The following is a 15,522-nucleotide window of genomic DNA, read 5'->3' as shown; positions in this document are numbered from 1 at the left end:
GTCTTGGTTCTTGGGTCTTTGGGGCGAGAGTGGGATGGGGATGGGGAAGGGGATGCAGGCGAGCAGGCCGCAGGGCCGCAGGGCATCGATTCCGTGATGGGCGGATGGGGCTTCCTTCTGCAGGAACGGGCCAGCCGAATCGTTAGCCCTTCCTCTTGGAACCAGGACCTCTCTGTGCCTCTTCTCCAGTTTCCACTGTCCAGACTCCAGAGAGTGAGTCTGTAGGCCGTGGGTAGGGAGTATATGCGCAGTAAAGAAAAGGCAAAGAAAGGTACCTGTGCCTGCTCCTCTTGTTCGTCAGACCCCTCTTTCTTGGTACATGACAATGTGGCTCCGGGGGTGTAGTGGTCAGGGCTAATTCTGGCTATACGAAGTTTGGAATATGGATATGCAGAGGGTGCAGGCAAGTGCCTGGGTGGGAGCGAACCATGAGTGCGATGGGAGATTGGCGGGCTCCGTCTTGAATTACCATTTTGGACCATGTCCACAAAAGAGACTGTCCAATACGGTGGCCCCGAGGTCAGCGGCGAACAGGGGCGAGGATGTCATTCTGGCCAGTGTGCGCGTAGCGTGTTGAAGACCAAGGATAAGCCGGCACGGTCTGGTGCATCTTGTTGGTCAGTTCGGGCGAGCTCCGTCGTCGGTCCAAGTATCCGCTGTCAAGTAGGGCCCCTGGCTCCAAGGACGTGCTCTCCTGTATCGAGTCAGTTTTGCTTCGGGCGGTACCCCCAGGAAGAATACGAGACGTTGGAGACGAACCAGGCTGTCAGGACGGGTGATCCATGCTGTCGAAGATTATCCAGAAAACAGTGATTTCCCAGTCGGGAACAGTTGGAGACTTGAGGCTCAAGGGGCCGGACCCGTTCAAAGGCGGTGGGCAACGGGAGGTGCGAGGTGCGAGGTGCGGCGTGCCTGGCCTGGCCTGGCCTGGCAGGCAGGCTGAGGGTGGGCGTTGTGGCCGCGTCGTTGGCAGATGGAAATCGGAGGGGTTCATCTCAACTAGCATAAACCGTTTATGCTCAGAGGGCGATGGTGTGGCACCCCGTCCGTACTGGCTACTGCTAGCTCGACCGGCTATTGCTACTTCCTATCCAACAAGTCACCAAGTCTTTCAGGACTAAAGGTGCTGTAGTGTATTCCATGGTGTTTCCGTACTGTGTAGTAAGGTGCCTTAGTGCGGCGTAGACTTGGGCCAAGCCAGGAACAGGAACACGTCGGGCGCGTCTGTCTGATCGTGATCGTGACGTCGACTCGTGGGGAAGCTAACGCAGGAGGAAGCGACAAGTCTGCCATGGCGGCATGGAAGGATTTGAGAAGGAAGATCGAGAAAAGCAAATCAAAATTGATCTTGTCCTGCCTAGACCTCGCGCATTAGCATCCGGGTCGCTAGCAGTGCTAAGAAATGCGCTTTCGAGGCGTGACTGCAGCTTACCTAATGTCGCACAAGAAGTGATTAAGTAGGTACTTTGGTGGATGCAACAGCGCCGAAGAAAAGGAACGACACTGAGCAAAGAGTGGTCCCAGCCCTGGGGAACTGCACATGGAGCTTGGAAGTATTTTCCCCGAGTGACACCGTGTGACAGATTGGAATGCGGGAGAAAGAGAATGTCGAATGTCTGATGTCTGCCGAATCCTACTGGGGAGAAAGTCTGAGGCCAGGCAGTCAGTCTGAACTTCGAAAGGATGGACAGCGGCCATTGCAATCATTGCAGTGAAAATTGCAGTGGAAACGACACATCAGCCACGGGAGATCCACTTGGCGGCGTCTTGGCCAATCCTTGGCTTCAAATCAATTGACATCAGCCACGCTCAAGACAGAGTGTGGCTTCCTTCCCTCAAGCCCTGCCGGTCCTGCTGTCCTTAACTCTGGGCAGTCTACGAGTTCCTTTGTGAGTTTGAGAATTCCTTTGGTCGCCTGCCACCTGCCACGCCGGCAGAGAGTACGTCTCAAGAAACTCCACTAAGTACCTTACTGCGTTACCAGCTCTTTCCTTGTCCAGCTATTTTGTACTCGTGTACGTACCTACACAGTGCTGCGGTGGAAGCAGGGTACCTGAACTTCTCAAGGACTTGACCCACTTGGGCAGGAGGAGGTAGCCTCGAATAGGACGGCTGGGACCGGGGTACTAGGGCCAGGGGTCGGTCGGAGGAGCACCTGCGCTTGCTGCCGACCGGGGCCGGGCCCCCTTGCACGAGTCCACGACTCCTACCGCGGTGCAGCACTTGCCCGCGACGATCGGCCGTATCGCACAGAGCGGTCGGTGCAATCAAGCGAGTCAGAGGAGAGAAGCCCTCTTGGTTCTTTGTACTGGCGTGTCTGGGCATCTTCTGGGCGCGACGTGATGGGAAGGACTGATGCCGTGGTTCGCTACTGCCAGTCGCTAGAATCAGGATGGATCTTGGGAAGGAGGGGAACACTGCAAGAAAAAGGGCAAGAACGAATGAGTTGATGGATAAAGATTGAGGAAGAAGACGAGTCTGGCGGGGAAAGCGGTAAGGGGCGATGTTCGCCTAAACCAGAAGCCACGCCGAGCTGAGAGCCAAGGGCCCAAGGACACGCGAACTCCTTTTCTTTTGGTGGCGTTGGCTCTTTCTTCGCCTCACTGCCCTGTCCTGCCCTACGTCTCATCGTGACAAGAAACACGACCGGTTGATGATGGTATCTGGGGAGTCCCATGCCTTCCAGCTATATTTCCAAGTTCCGGTTTCCAGGAGTTGACGAGAAACTCGATTCAGGGCTCAGTCAGCCTTCATGAGGCCTATCAAGCGGAAGCCGTCTGAGAAGCTGCGCATTGCATGGCGAGGGGCTGCCTCAAAAGACTTTATAGAGTTTAAGTGAGTTCCCCAGTCAATTCAGTATTCCCCTCTTCTTGTCCTCCCTTCCCCCCTCTCCCCTGGAGAAGCAAGAATCCATGGAGTTGGGATGTTTGTGGGACAGGACGGTGGGAGTTGCGTCCAATTCGGGACTGATTTCCTCCAGTCGTCCAATTATTTCTGATTATCTAAGCAGGTAGCGAAAGTAATGGCGCCCACACTTGGCACTCGCACCAACCACAGGTCAGCAACACACAGACTCCTTTTTTTCCCCTTTGCCAAATTGACCACGGGCTTCTTATCATCTGTCAACAAAATAAAACGCCCGCGTCCACCTGCAGGACACGCTATGCACTCCGACTGCCAGATAGGCTGTCACTGGTCAGGCAGGGAGGGAAAAGGACTGGCAGAATTTGCTCTCGCACTCTTGATCGAATTTCGGCTGCCACTGGTTGAAATGTGAGTGTTCGATTGCAAGCCAACCAGGCCCCGAAGCCATCAAATGTCGTCTCATCAAGACTCTCGAGTCTGGACAGGAGTCTTGGTAAGAGAAGCTGCGGCGTAGACAAGCAAACACCAAGCAACGCGGGCCAATAACCAGACAACAAGCCTCCCGTTGTCCAGCGCCGCTGCCAAGAAGGCACCAAGAACATGTCTGCCACGCTGTGCCCTCTCAGGTCCATCTGTCTTCAGAATAGTACACAGTAAACACCAAGTTGGCTCGTCAAGAGAGGGCGAATCTCGGTCGTTTACAGCGCCGTCGCGTCGCCACGTCTTTGCATCAGCGTCGCCTGCGCCAACCGTCAACCCGTCAACAAGACAAAGCACGCTATCGACGCTGTTCATCAGTGCTCACGCTGCTCAGTGTGCCAGGCTGACAGTGCCATTCGAGTCTTGGTGCCATCAGTTCATGTCCAACGCGACCAATTGTCACTGCCGACGTGACGTCCCATGTCGTGGTACCACCACACTCTTTTGGGATAAGCTCGCAATCCCATTCCAAAAAGTTCCCACGGCTTTCCAAGGCCGCACCGTTGGCGGCGTTGGCGGCGCTGCCCTGGCGTTTCTTGGCAGGGGAAACGAGGTTTTCCAAGCAGCCAAAGGAGCCAAAGCCAGATACGTAACTTTTGGGATTGGTTGCTGTCCAAAATAACACAGGCTTGACAGGTTCGACCTTGTACCAATTCCTTCCCTCATCTCTCGCCGAGTCTCTCGTCTTTCTTCGTACCTTCACAGTATGAACACTCCAATTGCTCCTTCTCATTGGTCAAGCAGCCACACATTCATCACAGCACCGTCCATCTTGCTGCGCCGTTGGCGGCAGTTTCCCACCACCTTTTCACCCTTTTCACCACACCACTCCACTTTGACCACACACCATCTTGACCAACGACACCACCATTAATTAATCCTTTCCGCCTATTGTCACATCTAGGCCTGCATCATCGATCAAGAGCCTTTCCATAGTCGTGCCTAGCTACGGCTACCTATATCCTGGCTTGCCTCACTCAGCACACAACTTCTGCTACCCTCGCCTTCATTATCCGTACATATCGCCGTTTGGTTGCTGAGTACGCAACTCTTTACCAATCCTACCTACCTCTCCATCTGCATCTTGGACGGCTTTCCGCTTCCTCATGTCGCTTCTGCAGTCTCCTGCTCCCTCTCTCTCCCCTTCAAACACAAGACTCTGGTTCCCTCACCCTACGCTCGGGTTTCCTTTCCGTCAGTGTCACTATCCCCTTCTAGCGCGGTCGCCTCCACACCCCCCGGCTTGGCCGCCGTATCGACCATCGTATCCCCCGTGGTCTCTCGCTCTCTCTCAGTCTCTCTCTCTCTTTTCCTCTGCTTGGGTTCAATTTCCCGTCGACCAGCTGTTGGTCATGGTTATTGACACACTTGCGCCCCTCGTGTGGGCCTCGTCGTCCCATTCGATCCGAGGCATTGACATTTGCGGCCAAGTACGGCAAAGTTGCCAGGAACCGTCATTTCCTCCAAGCCATTTCCAAGCCCATCCGTCCCTCGGCCTGTTGTTCCGTGACCCTCTTGTCTTTGTCTGCTTCTCCGCGCTGTCTGTGTTTCTGGTACCTTGCATTGGTTCATCCGCAGTCCCGAACCCTCTGCCCAGTGCCGTCAGAAGGTACGGAGTACGGAACATTATTGAGTACACTACCCGTACTACGGAGGAGTATGTGCGAATATAGATACACATCCAACACTTATGACTGCTAAGAGTTTGCCTAGTATACCGTAGACTGTCCCTAGTCACCTAGTCCACCACACTTTCTCGGTTTTTTTTTCCCTCTGCTGATCGACCCTCGTGTTCACAGCGTGAGTCTCGTTTTGACGCGCTTGGCCCCTCTTCTTTCACTGTCAACCGATCAACCGACTCCACGTCCTACTCTAGTCACTCGTCTAATCTACCCGGGCTTCCCACCCCTTTTTTTCACTTGCAAGCTCCCAGAGCCAGTCACTCGCTGCCACTCCATTCTCCATTGAAGGGTTCCCCGTCCATTCGTTCATCGGTCCTGTCCCTCTTACATCCCAAAGGTCTATATCGTTGTGTGTGCGCCGCAAATCCTCTCCGACCCTATCCATTCCTTTCATCACGCTCGCACCCAAGCGCAAAACCAATCGTTAATTCAACGCCCATACGCGGCGCAGTCGTTCGTTCAAACAGACATCATCAGTCAAAATCATCACCATGCGTACCTCAACACTTGCGTGGGCCGCCGTCACGGCCCTCTCTGCCCTCGTCGAGGCTGCCGACCTCGAGGCGTGGAAGTCTAGATCCATCTACCAAGTCATGATCGATCGTTACGCCCATACCGATGGCTCAACCGACCACGAGTGTGAACTCTACAAGTTCTGTGGTGGCACATGGGCCGGCTTGACCAACAAGCTTGACTACATCCAAAGTGAGTATATTGCTGTAGACGAATGCATCACGGGCTCTAGCCCAGAGACCCTGGGCCTTATAACTGACCATGACCACCAGACATGGGCTTCACTGCTATCCAGATCAGCCCCATTGTCAAGAACATGGACGATGACACCGCCGTCGGTGAGGCTTACCACGGTTACTGGTCTCTCGATAACTACGCCCTCAACGACAAGTTTGGTACCTCGGACGACTTCAAGAACCTGGTCAAGGAGATGCACAACCGTGACATGTACCTCATGGTCGATGTCGTCGTCAACAACATGGTCCAGAAGCTCGACAGCCTGCCCCCTAAGCTCGACTACTCGAAGTTCAACCCCTTCAACGAGGAGTCCGACTTCCACCCTTACTGCAACGTCACCGAGTGGGACAACAGCACCAACTACCAGGACTGCTGGCTCTACCCCTACGGCGTTGCCCTCGCCGATTTAGCCACCGAGAAGACCACCGTCGTCGATGAGTTTGGCAAGTGGATCAAGCAACTCGTCTCCAACTACTCTATCGATGGTCTCCGTATCGATGCCGCCAAGCACGTCAACGATGCCTTCCTGCCTACCTTTGTCAACGCCTCCGGCGTCTTCGCCTTCGGTGAGGTCCTGACCGGAGCCCCCGCCGACTTCTGCCGCTACCAGACCCTGAACCTGCTGCCCGGCATGCCCAACTACATCGAGTACTACCCCCTCAACAAGGTCTTCTTCGGTGGTGACATGAACGAGCTCGCCGACTGGCGCTCCCAGGCCCGCGATGGCTGCACCGACATCTTCGCCCTCGGATCTTTCGTCGAGAACCACGACATGCCCCGTTTCGCCGTCTACGATGAGGATATTGAGCTTGCCAAGAACGCCATGGCTTACATCCTTTTGACTGACGGTATCCCCACCGTCTACCAGGGACAGGAGCAGCACTTCAACGGTAACTCGACTCCCTTCAACCGTGAGCCCCTCTGGCAATCCAAGTACGACACCACCGCGCCCATCTACCAGCTCACCTCTACCCTCCTCAAGACCCGTAACGCCCTCCAGGCCACGAACAAGGACTTCGCCACCACGGCCTCTGAGCAGCTTTTCGTCGAGAACACTCACCTGTGCCTCCGCAAGGGCCCCGCGGGCGCCCAGGTCGTCTTCTGCGTCACCAACAAGAGCTCCAAGGGCGACACCTACCAGCTCAGCGTCGGCGGCTTCAACCCTGGTGATGCGGTCGTCGAGGTCACCACCTGCGGCACCAGCACCGCCGACGGCACCGGCAACGTCACTCTGTACATGGAGAAGGGTCAGCCCCGCGCCGTCGTTCTTGCGTCCTCCATCGACGCCACCAAGATCTGCCCCAACGGCACCACTGCCGCTGGTCAGAGCAAGAGCGCCGCCGGCTTCATCGGCAGCAGCATGACCCTGGTCCTGGCTTCCGTCATGGCCGTTTCTTTTGCGCTCCTCGCATAAGCAACCATCATTGGTTATGAAATGTGAGACATTGAAAAAGGGCAAAAATCAGAAGAGAAGAAGAAAAAAAGGGCGCGACTCGAACGGGTGTACTGCAAGCCAGACACATGTTTTCTTCACATCGTCGAGTCTTTTTTTCGCAAGCAAGCGGAGTTTGGATAATTCAATGGCGGCTATCATGACGCAGACTATCATCTCTTATCAGTGTAATTATCCTCCCCCACCCCGGGCCGCATGTTCCAAACGAAGCTCTCACGTGGTCTGGTGAGTAATGCTATGCTATACCATCCTTTTACAATGTATCTTGTTTTTATTTTTCTTGCATTTATTCATAGTGATACCAGACCAATCTTTTCGGAAATAAATTAGTCATAATATCAACTGTGAGCTTCTGTGAGAATTGGTACTCCGTACACAAAACAAAGAAGTGCGACGGCTCCAAAACCATCTATGAGATCATTGAACATGCTGGTTACCCGCCGGGTAGCACATCCCGCCGGCGAAACTTCACGATGGCGGCGGATAGCCGGGGGGTTCCATTCTCTCTGCCCAAGGCTGTTCCAAATCGAGACAACGCAGACGCGCTACGGAGTGAACTCCCTCTCTCTCTCCCCATAATATTCGCCCGCCGGGTGCTGGCTGCACATCACTTGTCCAAGTGGCCGGTATTAAACGGAGGCCGAAAACAGCCGAGTCCATAGTATCGTGCCATTCAGAATGGGAATAAAACTGCATGAACGGTGAAGAAGCAATGCCCCTTCCACAAACAATCCCCCGTTTTTTGTTTATTTATTTTTTTTCTGCCCTTCTGGGCTCTGATTAATTTGTCCCCCTTCTTTCCTTCTCCTCGGCGTCCTCCGTAGATTAATCGCGGCCAAGCTTTTCTTTCCCTAGGTTCCATTACTTATCCATCGATCCTAGGTAACCCGGCATCTGCACAGCCACCACGTGAGTTGACAAAAACTGGATAACGATGGCTTATCGGATATTCTAAGACTATCCTTAAGTGTAAAACGTGGAGCAACAACCCTCCCAAGGTACGTTACCCGATTGTTGTGCCGAGTTTCCCCTGTGTCTCCAGTGAAAAAGAGAGACAAAGGATCCTTCGACGAGTTGGGATTTTTTACAATGGAGACGGTGACATGGTGAGTGACAGACAATAGGGGCTGGTGGAGGGTGGGTGGTAGAACGGGGGGAAGGGGGGGCGCTGCATCGATCTATCGGTCGAGTCGGACGAGTCGGAGTCCCACCGTCTAGACGGTACCTTGCACTAAGAGATTCAGCGCGCGAAGAGAGAGAGGACTCGAAAGAAAAAACAATAGGTAACGGACCGAACCCCGTTTTTAGCCCCCAGCTAGGTACTCAGAAGCCAAAGACAGAGTTGTACCTGACCTTAGTGCTTAGTTTATGGAGAGCGGGTATAGGAGGTGGGTGGGTGTGTGTGCCATTGGGGTCTTTTTATGCAACGTTTAGTTCCAATTTATGGGGACCGAGTATTCCGTATTAGAAGTTGAGCGCGCACACGGTGTGCCCAGTGACCACCGTGTGCCACACTCTGTTTTTTTCCATTTTTCGCCCGCCGTTCGATACGAAGGGATCGGCCGTTAGAGGTGTGGACCTTGGGCCTTGGACACCGAAAGGGCAAACCAGGGGGGAGGCAGAGGGGGAACAAAGGAAAACCGTTGGTTGGCTGGCGAAACATGGTTCGCTGAGAGAAACGGGATTCATCCATACATAGTACAAAGAAGGGCAGTCCATCCGTACCGGGAACTTTTTTTGGACTACGTGACTACCAATAGGGTCAATTATCTGGACGATTCGATCGATTGACAGTTTTGACAGTGTATGGTAGAGAATATAGGAAAGGATACGGATTCTGCTACTGCCCAGAGACGGAGGCGAAAAGAGGGGACAACTTGGCAGGCTGAAAAGCCCGTGGTCAAATGGTAAGGTAGAGTGTGAAGGGTTGTAGATCAGGGGGTGGGATGGGCTCTGCGCGGGCTGCGCGGACGACGCGCGCTGTGCGTTCGGGACGCGAGGCGGCGAACAGAGAGGGAGATAAGACATGCATAAGATAAAGGCACACATTCTGCACCGCAGAGTCTAGGTAGAAATCCTGCTTGCTCGCCTTTTATGCAGCTGTTCCTACTGCTGCAGCTCTGAGACCTTGGGTTTTTTGTGTATGCAAATGCAAATGCCCAAGAACAAGCGCCCGCCACTGGAAGCGATGTGATGAGATTTGATCCCCTACCACTAAAGCAAGGCAAGATAATGACGGGTGATCACTGACCACTGACCACTGACCACTGGGCGGACTGCCAGGCTGGGACGTCTGTATGTCTTAGACTTCTCTGTGTGTGTTTCATTCTTTTTCTCTCCTTTCTTTCTGTCTGCGTGAGAGAATACTCGGATGCCTGCTTGTCTGACTGGTTGATGTGATCACCACTGCAAAGGCCCTCGGCAGATGAGTGTCTCTGGGACTCGGGGGAGATGGGGGCCGGATATTGAGAGCGGCATGCGGGTGTTCCCAATAGGCTTGGCGCTTGCAATCACGGCGTGACGGAAAGACATGACGGTTCAGCGAATGACAGTCTCCTTTTCTCGTCTCCCTTACTTCTAGACTTGCCTTTCCTTTCTGTTTTCTTGAGAGACATGTGTGTGTAAGTGTGTGTGTGTGTGTCTACACAAGCTGAACTGTGAGCCAACAAAGTTGTGTACCGCGTGATAGATGATGTTCCTTTAGATACCTTATGGTGAGCGGGGAGGGGACAACGTTTTCCTGTTTGCTCTGGCCTCGCCCGCCTTTCCAACTTCGTTCGCCGGGAAGGTGTCACGACGCAACCTCCACGACCAGCGTGCCATCCGACGAACCAGAGCACATCCGAACTTTTGCTGCCGCTATCGAGCGCGCTCGAGCTTTTCTATCTAATCTGCGGGGAATTGCTTGCATCGTTTTGTTGGGTGTCCCGGTCTCCCTACTGGCCTACAGACCTTCGGACCCTCGGAAACGAAAGCAAACAGATACGAAGATCGCTGTCTTCCTGCTTATCCTACCACCTCATGATAAAGCATGCGGCACAGTCTGTCTGAAAAATGGGAGATGAATGGGTCAAGACTCAACGGGAGAGGATGCTCGAGCCCTCGGCGATCTTCGCTCAGGGTGCCGGGTCATATTTGGCCCTCGTCCTGTCAAAGACCAGAAGGCCAAGAGATGTTCATTCATTGCCTGGTCGTTATGGGAGTACGGAGTACGGATACGCTTCACCCTTGCAGAGTTCCCTTGCAGTTGGAGTCTCCTCACGAAAAGAGCTCCCGAGCCAAAGTGTCTCTAGATGGGCCGATGGACACCGCTTTTGCCTAATTCCCTCTCAGAAAGTTCGAGACTGACTGCAATGTGGTATTTTTACAAGGAAATTCTATTTTTGAAGAGCGAAAAAGAGAGCCCAACGTCGATCACCCCGCTCAGGCCGGACATTTTTCTTTCTCAATTTCTACCGGTTGCTAAGATTCTCTCTCATCGCCTCGCTCATCTCGCGTGGACCGCGTGATGTGGATTTTTGCGTGATTGTTTTATTGCTTTCCCATCGCATTTCATTCCTTTCACCTGTATTCAAGATTTTTTACCGAACAGAGTAATCTATCAACTTGCAGGCTGCCTTACGGCCGGAGAAACGAATATTGGTCCGTGAGGACCTGGTAAAGGCCACGAGGATCGGCATGTGGGAACTCGAGATTCTGGGAAGGGGACGCATGTCTCATCGCCTTCATTTGACAGCGACATGAAGGTCTTGGTTATTGCTTATTCCTCCTTCTCTCTCTGCTGTTCGAAGCGAGACTTTTGGTTCTCGGGTAGAGGACCGCATGCGTCTCTGGGTCGAGATTTAGAGACATGCATGCCGGGCAGGCTTCGCCCTGTGGGCGACGAGGCTGACTTGGCTTGAGCATCTCTTTGCCAATGAGTACTGCGTATACCAGGTACCGTGCGTCACGTCTATCATGGTATGATGAGGCTGTTCTTTTTTGGTTGCGTCTTGTCTCCAACCTGTCATCGCATCAACGACATCGTCGCTTGGGGTTGGAGGTTAGAGTTTTGATGTCTAAGTGGTTCGTCCGAAAGATTGGGGGCTTACTTTTCCCCCGCTCCCCCATGTTGGTTGAGCATGAAGACGAATTCAGCAAATGTGCATCAACAAACAAACGAGAAGGCAAAAAGAAGGCAGAGCGACCGCTCTGATCGCCAAAAATGTCAAAAGATTCCGAAACCGAGAATCGAACTCGGGGCTATGCCTAACCTCTCAAAGAGATGAGAGGGCATCATGTTGGCCACTACACCATATCGGATGTCGCTGACAGGGCAGCCAACTTGACTGCCTAGGTAGCTCTGCGGGTCCGCCAGTGCACGTGACAGACGCAGCAACACCACACATCAGGTTCAAGTCTCTCTTTTGGAAGGGGAAGTCCTGGGTAATGCAGCAGTCTAGGGAATACACTGCTCTCTGGTATTCTCCTATTTCAATGCGGTGTCACTCCAAAGCACCGTGCTCTAAGCCTGTCGTCTCGATAAAGTTCTGTGGAATGCTGAGTTACAGCTTGCGAGAGAGAGCCGCATGTACGACCTCGTGTACGGATACGTGATTCGGGCTACGACACATGTGTGCCACATCCCCCAGTTTTAAGGTTTTTGTTTTATCTCAGTTGAACTATTACAATTAAGTTAAGCACAGTTTACACCAGATCGGAATGTTAGATGATGGACTTGGAAGCGGATGCTCCCGCCGCTTTCTTGTGCTTCCCGAGAGGGAGACGGTGTCTGTCTGCCGAGGAATGCGGAAAGGCACTATGTGCGGGTTCCAAGAGGATTGGATTACATGCTTCTTTTGACTTCCTCTTGTTTATGGAGGTTGTCTTGAGATCACCAACCTTCTGACGCATGAGCATTTGATTTTCCGTAGTAATTGAATTGCCCTATAAAATCCCGAGATGTACGAGGCAACTCGGCTCGATTTAAGCTTCCAGCTGCGCGTGTTCACGGCATCTTTATGGCGAACACTGTTCCTGTAGAGTCTTTGACTACACCTCAAGTCCCTGATGTTTTCCCAATCTGAACCCTATTGACCTGTAGTCCTCTTCCCAGTTTCGCCCCATGCAATCATTGTGGTTGAGACTTCTTTTCCACGCTCGGAGATCAGTAACGTGCTAGCACTCACATAACCGCTCGTTGAAGCAGTCTCCTATAAAATTGAAGCTTCATACATGTCGAGGCAAATGCATGAATAATTACACTTGCTGCCATGGTGGAAGACCTTGTGACGTGGTCCCTTCGTCGGCGCATGCCATTTACGCATCTCAAAGCAAGTATTGACAATATGTGGTCATCTAGCGCAAATATTGCGGCCGCGCGATCAAGTTCAACTGAGCGAGCTAAGCTTTTGTCATTCCCCTCAACCGGTGCCCGTAGGTGATGTGACTCGGCAAGATGGATTCTGAAGGTCGTTGAATTCATCTTACCTCCATAGACTACCGCCAGCCGCCGCAGGAGATACTGATATCGCAGAGACTCCATCTACCGCATCAGCTTGAGGAGACGTGTGGCTTTTGCAGTTTGAGGCCGTGCAGCCTCTCACTACCTTTCGTTCTCGCCAGAAGGAGCTACTCATTCATCCACGGTGCTGGTCCTGAACCCCTCTATCCTGGAGAGAGGAAGGAGGGCGATGGCTGCCAGGTCAAAGAACACGAACAGAACGCATCGATATCTCCAGCATCTCCCTGGATCACCCAACTTTCATGCCACAGCACCGTTCCGTTTTATGAACTAGATTCTGGGTTTACAATCGCGCTCAAGTCAGGCCAATGGGTGGCCTTCTTATCTAGAAGGCATATATATCTAGGAAGCCCAACGTCTTTCGTCACTTCATTACTCTGGGACGGGGTCTCGTCTTCAAAAGACACAAAGACAAGCTAGAATAGAACGGACGAATACGTCAGCTCGAAAATGGAAGTTATCGAGGTAAAACTGCACTTCTCTTCATTTCCGATCATCAAGACATATCCTCCAGAGTGGCCATCCATGAGAGCATACCCGAAACTGCGGAGCAACTGAGGAAGCAGACTTATCCGCCAACGAGCAAAGGTGCTATCACTGCTGTCTATATGCTCTTGAGGGCACTTGTCTCCTCAGTCTTTGCCTGGAAGTAGTGGTGTCTTTCACAGTCGGCTCATCTTCAAGATGCTATTCCAAACATGCCCATCCTCCGGCAGCTAAGGTCGAAGAGAGCAGCACCAGCACGTCGCATGTGGAAAGTTCAAGTCTCACAGAATATCAAATTACATGTGCTACATTAGGCCAACTCAGGACACACAGTAAAGTTTTGTCCCTGGTGGTCTTGGAGTAAAATGCCACTCACCAAAGTCCACAAACGATCCAGTCACCACATGCCAGCTCACAAATCCGCAGAATCCAACTCTTTACCTCCTACCTGCGGCTTGTTGTAAACAAAGACAGGGAATCCTGGTCCGTGAGCGAGGCGTTCCCGACGTAGATGAGACTCCGCGAGCCTCTTTCCTTTTCGTCTGTCCTTTTCGCCCGAGGTGTAAGCTGAACTTTTAACAGGTTCAAAAGTAGACATGTTTCCTAGGCCACCTGTTTCTACCCAGTTCTTAGTGACTAAATAAGCAAGAAACGAAATCGTTGTCAAGCCATGCCTCAAGTCAAAATTTTCACTGGGTCGGAGAATAAGCGAGCTCGATGATAAGCCGCATGTCAGGAAACGGCCAGGCTGTGACAAGTTAAGCTCAGAATTTTCACAGGTGAACGATAGTGGGTATCAGATGATGGGTTGGTTGTAACAAAGAAGGATATAAAGCCATGCAAAGGTATCTCTCGCTCTGGCTCCGCCCCCATCAACTTCCCTCCACGTTGGGAACATGCCTCCTTCTCCTTCTACCAACCCTCCTAGGTGAAGGCGAATGGGCAACATCACATCTGCCTGCTCTGTCGTATATGTGCATACACCACGCATCGCCAAGAAATTTCTCTTCCTTCTTTCCCCTTTTCTTCCCCTCTCTTTCTTCCTTTCTCAAATGGTGCAGAAGACAGTAACACCTCCCTCAGCAGCCCCATTCTGCGTCATCTGGATATACGTTGCGGGCGGACTACTGCTACCCGCGGGACAGTTCCACTGGTTCTTGAACGCCGCCGGCAACGGCCCTCCGCTGATGGATTTTTTCGCGCCGGTGCAGTACGTGTTGCGGATGGCCTGGCGGCACGGGTTCGGGCACGTCTCGTCGCAGGACTCCGGGTTGGGCTTGGGGACGGGCTCCGGGAGGGCCAGGGCGGCGGCGGTGGCGGCGAAGAGGAGGATGGTGGGAAGTTGCATCGTGGCGGCGGTTGTGTGGTTTGTTGTTGAGAGCGGTACAAGGTATAAGTTGTGAGTGAGGTTGGGTGTACTATTGGTTTGATGCAAGAGAGTGTTGGTGAGCGAGTGACTGAGTGAGTGAGTGTAAGTGTGATAGAGAGATAGCGGTATCGAGAAAATGAGAGCACGAGAGATAGAACGGCTGACTTGTAGCTATAAGTTACCTTACATATTATACTTCTTCTGCTCTAGCCATGTCCGTACACCAAAATCGTATACGGATACGGATACACGGCAGCATGAATGCCGTCAGGTATGGCTGCGTATCGAGCACGGAGTAGACCGAGTCATTCAGAACTGCCTCACTTCCTACTCAACTCTATCCAGCTACGCATTTACGCCATGACCCTCTCAGCCCGGAGTTAACGAGTAAAGAACAGACCTGTAAGATGGCCGTCGTCACAGCGTCGAGTCATTCAAAACCATCTCATATTAAACACAATAACAAGCAGAAGCCAGTTCCACCTCGTGGTCTATGGTACCGTACAGGCGGGTAGTTTTAAGGTTTTTTTTAGGAAGCCGAAGCCTCGTCTCCATCTCGTCATACTCCATAGTCAGTTCCCAGGTTTCGTGTAGACAGTTCGTCTCGTCTCGCTCCTTGTATGAATACGCTTTGTTGCCAAGATTCTCCCTCCTTCTACTGCGCAGGGCTTCTACGAAGTTTTAGCCGCCCGCTGGCGGGGAGGTAGGGGGGAGTAGTCCAGGGCTCCAGATTGATACTTTTAGCCATCCAAAAGTGACCGTACAGGATCACTTCATCTCGTTCCCGAGAAGATGACCCATTTTGGAAGTCCGCGATACTCTCCATCGACATGATGAGCGGGACCTTGCTTTACCATCGCAGTATCCGCCATCGACGCGGCAAACTCACCGAAAGTGAGACTTTACTGAACCTCACTCACATTCTACGAAGTAG

The 15,522-nt window shown here is 52.6% G+C and overlaps 4 protein-coding genes across 4 annotated transcripts; 2 read left to right on the top strand and 2 right to left on the bottom strand.

The window, feature by feature from the left end:
- Positions 1–3,643: 3,643 nt before the first annotated feature.
- On the bottom strand, positions 3,644–4,078 carry CTAM01_08563 (uncharacterized protein; the record flags this gene model as incomplete). Its single annotated transcript, XM_060524583.1, has 1 exon — positions 3,644–4,078. One exon carries the CDS (start codon positions 4,076–4,078, stop codon positions 3,644–3,646), a length of 435 nt encoding a protein of 144 aa, XP_060380802.1.
- Positions 4,079–4,451: 373 nt separating this feature from the next.
- Positions 4,452–5,018, top strand: CTAM01_08562 (uncharacterized protein; the record flags this gene model as incomplete). Its single annotated transcript, XM_060524582.1, has 1 exon — positions 4,452–5,018. The coding sequence occupies one exon, from the start codon at positions 4,452–4,454 to the stop codon at positions 5,016–5,018; it is 567 nt and encodes a 188-aa protein (XP_060380801.1).
- A 500-nt stretch (positions 5,019–5,518) lies between these two features.
- CTAM01_08561 (alpha amylase) lies at positions 5,519–7,191 on the top strand (the record flags this gene model as incomplete). Its single annotated transcript, XM_060524581.1, has 2 exons — positions 5,519–5,732; positions 5,813–7,191. The coding sequence occupies 2 exons, from the start codon at positions 5,519–5,521 to the stop codon at positions 7,189–7,191; spliced, it is 1,593 nt and encodes a 530-aa protein (XP_060380800.1).
- A 7,076-nt stretch (positions 7,192–14,267) lies between these two features.
- Positions 14,268–14,567, bottom strand: CTAM01_08560 (uncharacterized protein; the record flags this gene model as incomplete). Its single annotated transcript, XM_060524580.1, has 1 exon — positions 14,268–14,567. The coding sequence occupies one exon, from the start codon at positions 14,565–14,567 to the stop codon at positions 14,268–14,270; it is 300 nt and encodes a 99-aa protein (XP_060380799.1).
- Between the last annotated feature and the right edge of the window lie 955 nt (positions 14,568–15,522).

The sequence above is a fragment of the Colletotrichum tamarilloi genome, assembly GCF_030869305.1.
Source record: "Colletotrichum tamarilloi strain Tom-12 chromosome Unknown Scaffold_30.1, whole genome shotgun sequence".
Taxonomy (NCBI): Eukaryota; Fungi; Ascomycota; class Sordariomycetes; order Glomerellales; family Glomerellaceae; genus Colletotrichum; species Colletotrichum tamarilloi.
The sequence above is the reverse complement of the archived record's forward strand: the minus strand, read 5'-3'. Positions and strand labels throughout refer to the sequence as shown.